Consider the following 14,690-nt stretch of genomic DNA (forward strand, 5'->3'; position numbering starts at 1 on the left):
CCAATAAATTGTTACTTACTTATTACTTAAAATTTAATTTAAAATTGCTTAATTTCGGTCTACTTAGTTGTATTTTCAAGGGATAGTGATGAAGATAAGCAAAAACTGAAAATTTTAGATTCAACTTGCTTTTACTTACTGCCAATTGCGCCCTCTACTTAATTTTAATTAAATTTGAAACATTACAAAAGGTTTATAACAGTTGGACTATTTGTTTAAAATTTTGCAACCCTAAGATTTCTGCAACCAGGGAAAGTCCCCCTCTGTCCCCCCTATAACCGCCTCTGTTCCTCTGTTCTTGTCAGTTTATTATTTCTATTATGTTTCTATAGAACTTCACTAAGAATCTCAGACAGTTGGCCCTAAAGACTTTCAGGGAGTCTTCGTTAATCTTTCATTCCACTTCCTCCAGGCAAATTCCATGTTAATGCACAGTTTCATGTCCTCCAGTTCAAGAGTTTGTGGGAACCATATCCACAGAGAACGACAACTTCGCTTTTGTGCGGTTCCTTACGAACATTCGTAGTAATGCTATGTGCGTCGTTCTGAAACGACGTTCTGAATGTGTCATTTTTCTGAAACTCGGTATGTGCGGAGTGGATGATCCCAGAACGTGAGTAAGAAAATAGCGTGAGTAAAGAAAGCTCAAAACGTTATATTTTTTGACGCAGTATAGTTCAAACGCAGTATTTATATATTTTGTGCCTTTTCCTTGCTCGCCATGTCAACAGCGCCCTCACCTAGGTTGTAACTACTGTAAAACAATAGCGAGGGATTCCAGGTTTATAGCCTCTGGTAGAAACCAGAAATACCAGCTGTTTTGCTTCTATTTTGCGAACTTCTGGTGATCAGAAAATTCTCCAGCCCGCTTGGGAGTACGGGTAATGTAGTGTATGGTATCAGAAGAATCCAACCAGTCAGGTAAAATGTTCTAGTGTTAATTTCTAATGAATCTTTGAGCAAAAAACTAAACTATACTGTACATTGGCAAACAATTTCCCTACTTCAAGCTTCTCCCTATATTAAGACCAAGAAAGGGGCACCCACTCGAAAAAATAAGGGAGGGGCAAGGATTTTTTAAATTCAGAATCAAGAAAGACTTAGTCTCAAAAATCTAGACGGTGTTTTTTCTTAAATTTGCCACAGAAAAACTTCGAATAAATTTTTTACCAAATCGAAAGAACTACAGGTTGTTTTTTTAACATAGAAGTATAGGACAGTAACCTCTATACTTTCTTTGGTTTATTTCAAACTACACAAAATTCACCGACATAAAACAAAAAAGTTAAAGCACACTATTTAACATAGAAGTACAGAAAGTAACATTTATTTTTGCTTTGTTTATATCAAATTATACACATATCAAATAAGCTTTACAGAAATACTTCGTAAGAAATACTTCACAAAAATAAAACAAAGGAGCTAAAGCACACTATTTAACACCGAAGTATAAGATCGTAAGTAGTAATACATATACAAAAATGAGTTTTCTTCACAGATATACAAAAGAAAATACTTCACAAAAATAAAACAAAGGAGCTAAAGCACACTATTTAACACGGAAGTATAAGATAGTAAGTAGTATTACATATACAAAAATGAGTTATCCTTCACAGATATACTTCAAAAGAAAACACTTTGCAAAAATAAAACAAAGGAGTTACAGCAGACTTTTTAACTCAGAAGTATTGGACAATAATTTCTGTTTTTCTTTGTTTATATCCAATTGCATACATATAAAATAAATATTACTCACAGCAAATGCCTAAGAAATATCTTATCAGGCTCATATATAAGAAATATGGCTGGTACTACTGAGAAAATGGAAACCATTTTGTAATTTTGTTATTGTTGTCGTTTGTTCCTATGCTGTATGGAAGTTGTATCTTATTAAAAATTTTATAGTTTTTTATTCGCCCGGAAAGGTTTTTCTTTATTATTCATTTTCTTTGTTTTAGCTTACTGAGCATTGGGTTTTTTTTTATAGTCTTGGTTAAACTGGCTTTGGAAATCTTTTTTCTGGGGAAATGATCTGGTTCTGCGAAATACGTACAAAAAATTTCCTTAACAGCACCAGTATTCCAGCAAGCTAAAGGATGAAAATAATTTAATATGAAACACAATTCTTTCTTACGCTCTCGTCCATTGATAAGCATTTATTGGCAAATCTTTTTCATTTTCTTTAACAAAGAAGCAACTGTTATATTTTATTTTAATTGGTACCTATTTTTTAGCTTCAACAACACAGGTGATGAAGGTGATGATGAATATATATCAAAATATACAGCCAGTGGGCTTTGGATTTTATGCTACCTTAACCGTAAGTAAGAATATGTTTTGAAAATTTTCAAATATAACTATCTATCAAACAGTTCGTGGTAAGCTGTAAGTGAGGAGTGAATCCGCCAAATAGTAACCAAAACTCTAAAAAACTGAATTTTAATAACAGTAGTTACATCAAAAGAATTGGCTTCTTATGCTGATTCCAAATATAAAAGATTAATTAAGTTTAATGTCACCAATCATAAGCTACAAGCCTGAAAGAGTTTTCCTGTTTTTTAAAAACGGGTGAAAACACCCCCCCCCCCAAACGTCAAGAAATCTCATTGGAGAGGGCACCATTAAATTCAGCGTTTCAGAATACCCTGTTAATTTTTTTTCTCGGTTTGTTGGTTCGGCTTTCTTTTTGTTTCACCCCAGGGTGATCGTATCGAATCAACGGTCTTAGAAAATCAAGAGAGGGCTTATTTAAACAGAAACTAATATTCTAGTGCTCTTTTTAATCGACGAAAAAATTGGACGCCCTTTCCTCTCCCACACCCTTTTCCCGCAAAGCTGTCTAATTAAGGTTTTGAGATAGCTATTTTGTTCAACATAGTTGAAAGGTTCAACAACTGTACCTTTGGCCATGATATAATCCCCCCGACATCCTCCAGGGAAGGGCTGCTAGTTATGAAATTTGCCCATTGGTTACGTATAGAATTTGTTATTGGAAAGTATGAACAAATTTTTTGGGGGATTTTCAAGGGATGGATTTTCTACAGGGAGAGTTTTCTACTGGGAGGGAAGTTTCCGGAGGTAAATATTTCACGAAAGGGGCTATATTATGATAGGAGCTGTCCCCTCCTCAACGCCGTGCTCTTTAAGCTAAAGTTTTTTTTATTGTTTTATAAAGCAGAGTTGTAAGAAAGAGTTAAAATTTAGCGTAAAGAGCTGGGCGTTGAGCAGAGGACAGCCCCTTTCACATACGGAATAATTTCTGTTCGTTTTAGGTTTTAATGTCGGTTCTTACTTTTAGTTAAAAAACTTGTTTTTTTATTTTATTTCTGAACGTTTTTGAATTAATGTAGGTTTTGAATTTGGCTCACCGTAGATGAATAATTAAAACGAAATTTGCATATTAATTTTACTTTTTTAAACTATAATAACCTTATAATAAACCAAGTTTGATTTTTGTTCCAGTTGTTTAAGAATTACTCCTGAATCACGAGGGTTACTTAATTAGAACAATAACCTGTTTTAAAAGTTAAAAAAGAAACTTTAGCGTAAGAGCAAGCTATTGAGGAAAGGCAACCTATCTCATATACGTAATGTTTTCTGTGGCTGTTAAGTTATAATGTTGCCTCTCACATTCAGTTGAAAAAACTTGTTTTTTATTTAATTACTGATCGTTTTTTAAATAATGTAAGGAAATCCAGCTCCCCTCCATGGAAAATTCCCTTCCCTGACGAGAAATTATCTCCATGGAGAGATTCTCCTACGTAATTTAAATTAGCGATATTTTCGGAACTAATTTTGTAAGGCATAGTAACAAAACGGGCAAAGAGGTCGAAACTATTTTTATGAAAATGGTAGCCACAAGTTGAGCAATTCTCAAACCAAAATGAATGAAAGAAAATATCTTTAAAAGATATACGTAATAATTTATATTCGTTTTAAGCTTTAATGTTATTCCTTACTTTCAGTTGGAAAAAACTTGTTTTTTTTCATTAAATAACGACCAGTAGCCGAAGTCATACATTATCTTTGGTTTATTATCACATAAAAATCATAGTTATGAAGTTTCTTAAGGTAAAATTAAATGCTAAGATTGGCCGGAAAATAACACAAACGAATTATTACTTATATCGGCCAATATTTAGCAAATTTCGAAATATAGCGTAAAGAGCGAGCTATTGACGAAGGGTGAACTTCCTCATATAGCTAATTTGAGGGGGTTCATCCCCTCCTCAAAGTCTCGCTCTTTACGCTAAAGTTCAAATTTTGTTCCATTTCCTTAAGAATGACCCCTGAATCACAAAGGCCGTTTAATTAGAATAAATAGCTCTTTTTAAATTACTAAAAATACTTTAGCGTAAAGAGCGAGGTATTGATGAGGGGACTAACCCCCTCATATACGTAATAATTACTGTTCGTTTTAAGTTTTAATGTTACTTCTTACTTTCAGTTGAAAAAACTTTTTTTATTTAATTTCTGATTGTTCTTTAAATAATGCTGGGAAATCCAGCACTCCATTCATGGAAATTTTCTTTCCCCCTGAGAAATTCTTCCATAGAAAGATCCTCCCACGTAACCCAATTCCTCGGACCCCCCACCAGACAAAATCCTCCCCTAAAAACGTCTGTATACTTACCAATAACCATTACTATATATAAACAATGGCAAAGTTCATAACTTGCAGCCCTTCCACTGGGGACTGTGGAGGATTAAATCGTCCTCAAAGTAATAATTTCTTAAATCATAGATACTAGATGTTTCGACTATGCTGAACAAAATTACTATCTCATCATTTTGATCCGGTGACTTTGGGAAAAAATGAGCATGGGAGGAGACTTAGTTGCCCTGCAATTTTTGGTCACTTATAAAAGTGCACTAGAACTTTTAATTTCCGTTTGAATGAACCCTCTCACGAAATTCTAGCACCACTGGGTCGATACGATGACCCCTGGGAAAAAAAACACACACACACAAAAAATAAACACGCATCCGTTATCTTTCTTCTGGCAAAAAATACAAAATTCCACATTTGTGCAGATAGGAGCTTGAAACTTCTACAGATACGCTGAATATAATGGTGTGATTTTCATTAAAACTCAATGACTTTCAGGGGGTGTTTCCCCCGTTTTTCCATAATAGGGCAAATTTTCTCAGGCTCGTACCTTCTGACGGGTTGAACTAAACTTGATGAAACTTATATATTTAAAATCAACGTAAAATAACAATTCTTTTGATGTATCTATTTGTATCGAAATTCCATTTTTTAGAGTTTCGGTTACTATTGTGCCGGGTCACTCCTTACTTACAGTTCGTTACCACGAACTGTTTGATTTCACAGGCCACGGATGCACGGCTAGAGGGCATCCCCCCTAAAAACTATGTTTTCAAGTTCTAGAGTGGGCCAAAAAATGAGAGGCATATGTCCTTCCCTCCCCCCTATCCTCCAAAATTGACACCAGTGATATAGCATTGCTGGTTGAGCCAAAAATGGTTTTAGTGGCAAATTCCCATTTTTCACAAATTATAATTTTGGTGGTGTTCCGTAAGTATTAAAAGTTCCAATTTTGAGGGCGGGAGGATGGTCTCAACAACAAGCTAAAAAAAAGTCAATAATTTAAATTAAAAGTCAAAAATTCAAAAAGTCAAAACAAAGTTAAAAAGACAAAATTTCATCTGGTTGATATCTAATTTGTTTCGACTGTCAATGCTTACTATTAACTTAAATTGTCTTTTTAGTACTATGCTTAAGTTACCTTTATATATTATGTTTAATAATGGTTGATTTAATCATAATTAATTTAATTTAATTAATTATTTTACCCATGTTTCAAGTATATTTTAATAAACTATTTATGTTTAATTATGCTTAAATTTCCTTTAAATTAATATTCTGTAATGAATTATATTGACTCTAATAACTTATTATATATAGCTAAAGAATATTATACTTTAAAATGTTATAGTGCTTGCATTTAGTGTATTTTTTAGTGTTCTTCAAAGGCTAGTATTTTGTTCAAGTTTAACGGCACTTTTATCTATAAGAAATCAAATTTTCCTTTAGTCCCAGTTGAAAACTTGGTATGATGCCGTTTTTTGGAATGATTTCCTATGAAAATTTAGGATACAAAGGTTAACTCACTGGTTCCAGTTAGTTTAATTTCTGTGAAAGCACGCTTCTCTTTTTATTTTTGCAGACAATACAACTAGACTAGAGAATTAAATAAATGGCAAAAACTATGAACTGGAAACTCCAAAAAACGACAAGGCAAGGTCGTTTCTACAGTATAGCATCATAAACTTTTTTCTAAGCGAAAAGCGACTATTAACTGGATAATATATGGAATATCGCTATTGTTTTCTATTGTTCCAGAAAGATTCCCTCATTTATTAGCTTATTCAGGAATTATAAATAAAAAAAGAGAGCATATTTCTATCTACGTACTTTCCTAACTGCATTTGCAACATAGAAAATGGGAGAAGTGAAGCCAGTACAACCAAAATAGTATTATGGCACGGTCCTTTAAAAAAATTGAAATTGTTATCATAAAGATTAGCAGATGGGATGTTTTAAGACACGGAATTAAACTAATGACCTAGCTAAACCACAAAAAGCATAGTCTATTTATAGCCAGCCGTATTATATATCATCCTGGGTAGACATAACAAGTATCCTGAACAATAAATTAGGAATTAAATGACTTTAAAGAAGTAATCGAGTAGAAAATATTACTTCACCTAAGAAAAAATAGTAAAAATTGTCCCTTTTAATTACTCGCAGAAAAGCAAGCAAGGTAAAATTAAGTCTAAAGATTATGTCTAAAGATTAATTCTAAAGATTAATTAAGTCTAAAGATTAAGTCTAAAGACTAAAGATTAAGTCTAAAGATTAAAAAAAAAATTAAGTCTAAAGATTTTACATCCTGTAGATCCTACTTCATAATCTTTGCAAATTGCCAAATGTTTACAGATTGGTTTTGTAGTGGAAAACAGGGGGGGGGGGTAGTATGTTTAACATTAGGTGGCCAAATGGCCCATGACTTTTAGGGATCATTCTTTCTGTTGTTAAGAACTACTAATCTATTAGGAGGAGAAGGGTTAACTGGGGGTGAAAAAAACATTTAGCTCTTGTCCATTTGAAATTTACAGCTGGAAGTCCTTATGCCAAGAATAACCTAATATACGAATAAAATTGTTTAGGGACACGGCTCTCTTCCAAATGATGCTCCAAAAAGGACCAGAAACCTTTTTTATCCATCTGGTTTGAAGCTTATATCCTTAAGGCTTTGGGTTAAGGGGACCTGAATGGAGAAGGGAAAAAAAGAGAAAAATATTGCTACCATCAAAAACGGGTCCATACTAAGGACCGAAGAGGGCCATGCACCTTTTTTTTGAAATGACTTGCAACTTTAAAATGAAATTCTCTGAGCCTAGGGAACCCTAATGTACTAAAACAATTGTAATTTGGAGGGTTGTGTTCCCGAAAACTGGGGTTCCAAAAGGTATTTTTTTTTTATCTGTTTCAAACTTATTATCTTAGTATTTAATTCATTTGGACGTCGGGACGCTCATGGACGAAAAACTAGATGAAACTAAATTCGGGTCTCCCAAAAATTGGGCCAGATAAAGGGCCAAAATTCTTCTTTTAGGTGGGACACGCGCCCCAAATTAATGGGCCTGAATACAGCATAACAAACATTTTTTTAAAATCCAATTGGCTTGAAACTCTAAGGAATCGCTAGCTGGTATAAGGAGGGCAAAAATTTTTATTGGGAAATTGAAGGGTCTTAGGAGGCCCGGAAATGAGTCAAAGATTTTTTTTATCCTTGTCCAGTTAGAAACACAGGGATAAATTCTTGAGCCAAGGAGACCTTAGATCTTAGACCTTAGATCCACCTGTGCCTCGTGAGGCACTCAGGGTATCAAGGAGGAGCCGCCAATCTTCCCTAATGTTTGCTGCTGCAATGATGTCCTCCCATTCTGGTAGAACGGAGGTGTACAGGTTTCGTAGATCTTTTTGGTAGGTCTGGCGCAGTGTGTTTCTGGGTCTTCCCCGGCTGCGAGTTACTGGTGGTTGACAGTGTGAAGCGGCTTTGGGGAGTCTCTGGTCATTCATACGTAGGACGTGGCCCAAATATCTCCAACTTCTGACTCTGATAATGTCGGCTATTAGTGGTTGTTGCGTCATTTTATGGATTGACTGGTTTGTCACCTTCTGTGACCAATGGTTGTTCAATATTCTACGAAGACACGAGTTTTCAAAAGCCAGGACTCTTCTCTCTTGTTCTTGATTCAAGTGCCATTTAACTGCTGCATGGAGTAGTATTTGCATAACATTGCTGTTGAAAAGGCGTAGCTTTAGGCGCAGAGAAAATCTGAAAATATCTGGATATGAAAATCTCCATACTTGACGTAGTTTGTTGAAGGCGCCATTTGCCTGTGCTATTCTTGTGAGTATCTTTTTCACTATCGAACCATTGTTCTCAATGATACTTCCCAGATATTTGAACTGGACAACTTGCTCAACATTTTGGTTGCCACATTTAATGGACAGAGGAGAGTCACTATTCACCATGCATTTGGTTTTCTCACCATTCACACTTAGGCCAAGATGGTTTGCCTTTACCGTGACCTCGTCAAGTAATTTTTGAAGGTGTTTTTTCTCGACTCAAGCATTCTTAACTCGTCTGCAAAGTCAATACCATTGACCTGGACTTCAGGGCTTAATCTGATGCCTTATGTCCCTGTGTTCCGGAGGATGTAATCAACAATTATTACAAAAAGTAATGGTGATAGAAAAGATCCCTGTTTTACTACTGACAAAATCTGGAAGAAACGAGTTTGAACCTCTGGTGTCTTGAAGCAACATTCATTATCCTCATACATGGCGATCTATTTTTCTATCGTCGCTATTTTTTCAGGGATTCCATAGTGGATGAGAATTTTTCATAGGCTTTCACGATCTACGGAGCCGAAGGCTTTCTAAAAACTCCATAAAGATCATATAAATCTTCGAACGCTACTCCCTGCTTTCTTCAGTAATAAGTCTAAGCGTGAATATGAGGTCTGCACATGAGCGATTTGGCTGGAATTCATACTGTTCGTCTCGGAGGTGATGATCAAGCTGTGTTCGGGCCCTCTCTAGGATAATGTGTGAGAGGATCTTCCCAGGTATTGAAAGTAACTTTATACCCCGCCAGTTGCCCAGCTCGGTAGCGTCTCCTTGTTTTAATATCCTGATGAGATGCTGCCAAAAAGCGAATCAATGGGCATCGTCACAGTGTTCTTTTAATCACTTTGAATTGTTAAGCTTTTAATTGCAAGCATCGCAATATTATTTTTAAGAGCTCTCTCGTCCACACGGAATTTTTCACTTAAATTTTTATTCTTATAGCTATAATTTTTTTAAGCATAAAATATTTCTCATGGAATATCCTTCTGTATGTTTCTAAGGAAACTTGTTGGACAATTCAGAAAATGTTTAGTAAGGAGAGATGGTACCTTTTTCATCAGGGGGCTGGGGTGACTTCAAACCGTTATGCTAATACCTAGAAAATGCTAAGCATCGAAATTCCACACGAAATGTTTTAAAAACGATATAAGAGTCTCATACTTACAAAAAAAAGAACACGACAAGCATTCTAGAGTGGACGTTCACACGTAGTTCAGATTTCAAAAGGTACATATAGAGAGGCACATTTTCAGAGGCATACTTAAATCATAGGTGATAGAGGAATTCAACTATGATCGGTTCAAGAAATGTTACGTGATTTCGGATCAAAGGAAAATGTGAGACAAATGACTGAGCTGTGAAGCTCCCTTTTAGGCCAATTTTTAGTCATACTAACTAGCTGCCTAGCTCTGAGTTCATCAAAAATCTCTTAAATATTAAGAAGAATAAAATATCCTTTTAAAACAATAGGCTATATCAAGAACATAAATTAAAAAAAAATCTGATCTTTAGGGAATATATTAGAAGATATCACCAAGGTCAAGGGGGAGGGGATGTCAAAGTTACGCTAATATACTTCTTAGCCTTTGTAAAGGTAAGGTAGCCTCTGACGAACTTCAATATTTCTGGAAAAGTTACTTACTATTCTCAGTGTTATACAACTAAGTAGAGAAAAAAAGTTCTATAAAATAGAAATTAATACTAGAAATCTATTCATTTCTACCTTATAGAGCAGAAAGTTTTCAGATACAAAGCCTGGGCTAAAATACTTGCTAAACAGGACGAGGAATTTTGTAGAAGAGCTTTAAAGAAACTATTTTAATTTCAAGACGACACCCCACCAGTAATTCTGACTTCACAAACCCCTTACACTCTTGCCACGCCTTTACCTATATGATGATTTATGAAGATAAAACAGTAAACAAATCTCATCATTTTCTGCTTTGTTACTGATCCTTTCCCGCCCAAAATGTATTTGATGCTTTGCTTCCTAAATCTCGGTTTCTAGATTCTAATTTCCGCCTGAAGCGTCAGTCGATCATTGCTCTTCTTAGCTCCCTCAATCAAAACTAATGGAGTAATTTTCTGTTTTACAGCCGGAGAAAGCCAGCAAAATTGCATTCCCATCAACTATTTCCCAAAAGAAGAATATAGCCCTGATCCAAACGACTCAACAATGGCCATCCCCTGTAAGTAGATTTCCAAAACAAAGAGTTTTGTAATTATTTGCTGATTTACCTCCAGTAGAAAGCTTGATTGGGTATGACTGTTTAAAGTAATATCAATATATTGAGAGCTGAACCATAAAGATTAATACAAATATCATCTAGATAAGCAGGGATATTTCTTAGACAACACTGTCTTTCTATTTACAGTTAACTTCAATGAAAATATTGTGGAACGTATAGAACGGAAAACGGCTGACAAAAAAACAAATTACAAATATATTTCCTTATTTTTATAATTATCTTTTTTATGCTCAAAATACAATTAGCATTCCCCTTTTTCTGTTATAATTCAAATATTTGAATTGAACTTATACTGAACATATTACTTTCAATGGTCCTATGGTCAAATTTAAAATGATATTCAAGAATCTTCAAACTGCTCTTGAAGTTCAAACCATGTTTACTGGTATAACCTGTCTACGGTAAAAACCTTTGAGAAATGGCACAAAAGTACCATTTTAGTGTCATGTTATACATGCTTCTAGCAAAGTTTATAAATAGTACGTAATCATAAGAAACAGATTTTTAATGTGTTATTAGTACTATATCCATGATGTTCTAGTCGACTGCTGGGCCTGTTGAAAAAAAGAAAAAAAAACAAAAAAAAACGGGAGACAGAACAATGCTACCGATGCAAAAAAGTTATTTTCCTTGTTTTTCATGGAGGGGGACTGTAAATTTCCTGTACAAGGTTTTGATCATTTTGATTTCAATGGTACACTTTTCATTTTTATCTGACGCCATTTTCGAGGGGTTTCAGGCTTTTTTTCGAAATCACCATAAATTTCTTTTCCCAATAAACTTTTCCTTTTAAGACGAACCGAAATACTAGTTAACATTCCTGAATCAGTGTCAGATGGGAATTTTTTTTTATCACAGGGCAGTTTTTTTTCAAAAGCTGTTTTTTCACTTTTGGTTACTATAGGCTATAGTAACCAAAGTTCGCTCTTTACTAGGTTGCAGCTGTCGCTGCAACCATGATACCTTGCCGGGACATGCTTTAAAAAATGAGCCTAGAAAATGATTGAAAAAAAACATCAGCGGATACCGATACCGATATTCTCGAAACGATACATGCGATACCAATATGACTGATACCGCTGCGCGCGATATCGATACCACATACAGCCCTTCCCCTGGTACTATGGAGGGCCATATCATCATCAAAACCATATATATTGGACCTTTGAACTACGTTAAACAAAATGGCTATCTTAAAATTTTTATAGGACTAGTTGGGGGAGGGGACCTGTAGGGAGGGGGGGGGCTATTTGCCCTCCAATCTTTCTGGTCACTTAAAAAGAGAACTTACCAATTTAATTCCATTTCGAATGAGCTATTACACACTTCTCTATGATGCTCTGGCCACCCCCTAGCCCTGCTAGAAAAAAAAAGAAAAAAAAAGGGAGACAGATCAGTGCTACCCATGCAAAAAAGTCATTTTCCTTGGTGTTTAAGGTGGGGGACTGTAATTATTCTACATAAAATTTTAGACCATGCTGATTCCAATGGTGAACCTTTTATTTCGATTTGACACCATTTTCAAGGAGTTTCAGGCTCTTTTTCGAAATGACCCTAAATTTCTTTTCGCAATAAACTTTTACTTTTAAGATCTACCGAAACAATAGTTATCATTCATGATTCAGTGTAAGATGGCAATTTTTTCTCACCAGACAGTTTTTTTAGAACACGTTTTTCAACTTTTGATTACTATGGGCTGTGGTTGGCTCTTTACTAGGTTGCAACTGCCTCTGCAACCATGATAATGCTCTTTAGCCTACCTTTCAAAAAAAAACTTTTTAAGAGAGTTGTTTATAGCAATGAGCGAATTTAGAAAATAAAACGGACAAAATAACTATATACTATTATAAAGATCAGCAAAGATAGTGCATATTTTAAAAATTATTTTGTATATGAAAAGGGCGGTCCCCTCCTCAACGCCTCGCTCTTTATGCTAAAGTTTGGCTCTTTCTCACAACTCTATTTTTTTAACAATAAAAAACTATAGCGTAAAGAGCAGGGCGTTGTGGAGTGGACAGCCTCTTTCATATACGGAATAATTTCTGTCCGTTTTAAATTTTGATGTCGCTCCTTACTTTCAGTTAGAAAAACTTGTTTTTTTTACTTAATTGCTGAAGGTTTTTTAATTAATGCAGCTTTGATTTTGGCTCACCGTACATGAATAATTAAAATGAAATTTTTATATTAATTTTACTTGTTTTTGGCTAAATGGCTTTCTCGAAATTTTGATATGACGTAACTTACGAAATAACTTAAGTAACGAGCTTCTATTGAATATTTTTATTACGTAAATGAGGGGTTCTCCCCCTAGTCAATACCTTGCTCTTGACACTAAAGTTCGAATTTTGTTCCAATTCTTTAAGAATGACCCCTGAATCACAACGTCCGTTTATTTAGAATAGATAGCTTTTTTGAAAGTACTAAACAAACTTTAGCGTAAAGAGTGAGGTATTGACTAGGGAGAGAACACCTCATATACGTAATAATTTCTTTTCGATTTAAGATTTAACGTTGCTCCTTACTTCCAGTTGAAAAAAACGTTTTTTTTATTTGATTTCTGATCGTTTTTTTTAGATAATACTGGGAAATCCGGCACCCTCTCATAGAAATGTCAGTAGAAAGGGGGGTGCCAGTCCGGAACGAACCACGTGGTTTATGGTTTTCTCAGTGAGAATGAAAAAACAGGAATTTTTCTCACTTGAAAAAACATGAATTTTCTCACTTTGATGGATGTTTTCTTGGACGGTTATGTGTGTTGGTCAATTTATTTGATGTTTTTCATGGATGTCAACAGCAATTCATGTCTGTTTTATGGTTTTTGTCAGTGAGAATGAAAAAACAGGAACTTTCTCACATTTATGGATGTTAACAGCAATTTATGTCTGTTTTATGGTTTTTGTCAGTGAGAATGGAAAAACATGAATTTTCTCACTTTTATGGATTTTTTTTGGACGGTTATGTGTGTTGGTCAGTTTATTTGATGTTTTTCATGGATGTCAGCAGTAATTTATGTATGTTTAATGGTTTTTGTCAGTGAGAAAGAAAAAACAGGAACTTTCTCACATTTATGGATGTTAACAGCAAATCATGTCTGTTTTTATGTTTTTTGACAGTGTGAATGGAAAAACAGGAACTTTCTAACTTTGATGGATGTTTTATGGTTCGTTGTCAGTGAGAATGAAAAAACAGGAACTTTCTCACATTTATGAATGTTAAGAGCAATTTATGTCTGTTTTATGGTTCGTTGTCAGTGAGAATGGAAAAACAGGAACTTTCTCACATTTATGGATGTTTTATGGTTCGTTGTCAGTGAGAATAAAAAAACAGGAACTTTCTCACATTTATGGATGTCAACAGCAATTTATGTCTGTTTTATGGTTTTTGTCAGTGAGAATGAAAAAACAGGAACTTTCTCACATTTATGGATGTCAACAGCAATTTATGTTGTTTGGCTAGCCTAACCTGAGAAATTGATTTACATAATAGGAGGGGGAATTATTGGTTCACGAAAGGGGAATTAACAAACAAACATTGCTTCTTTGTTGTTTTGCTAACCTAACCTGAGAAATTGTTTTACATAATCGGCGGGGGACTGTATTGATTCACGAAGGGGGAATTAAGAAACAAACATGGTTTCTTTGATCTTTAGGCAAACCTAACCTGAGAAATTGATTTACATAATCTGCGGGGGGATTATTGGTTCACGAAAGGGGAATTAAGAAACAAACATAATGGCTTCTTTAATCTTAGGTCTGAGTGATAAATGTTCTTTAGGTCAGAGAGAAAAATTAATATTCTATTTTTAAATCGGGCTGCATTGATCTTTAGTATCAGAACTTAGAAATGAAATAACTTGTTATCTTGGAATTATGCGGGAGTCTAAAGAGATAGAAATTCTATTTTTAAAAACGGCTTCACTGAGCTTTAAGTCGGAGAGATAAATTGATATTCTAACGAAACCTTAATAGTGTGGCTAGGAACATTTATGAGATCAA

General features: G+C 34.7%; 1 protein-coding gene across 1 annotated transcript in view; it reads left to right on the forward strand.

Annotated features, from left to right (window-relative positions):
- The window catches only part of LOC148956130 (membrane-bound acylglycerophosphatidylinositol O-acyltransferase mboat7-like), a 265,838-nt gene that overhangs the window by 122,325 nt on the left and 128,823 nt on the right, over window positions 1–14,690 (forward strand). Inside the window, exons 3-4 of the mRNA XM_089089363.1 lie at window positions 2,235–2,320; window positions 10,543–10,635. Coding sequence (XP_088945489.1) covers window positions 2,235–2,320; window positions 10,543–10,635 — 179 coding nt within the window. The remainder of the gene's footprint in view (window positions 1–2,234; window positions 2,321–10,542; window positions 10,636–14,690) is intronic.

This window comes from Artemia sp. Qi Xiang Cuo, chromosome 1 (genome assembly GCF_049724085.1).
Source record: "Artemia sp. Qi Xiang Cuo chromosome 1, ASM4972408v1, whole genome shotgun sequence".
Taxonomy (NCBI): Eukaryota; Metazoa; Arthropoda; class Branchiopoda; order Anostraca; family Artemiidae; genus Artemia; species Artemia sp. Qi Xiang Cuo.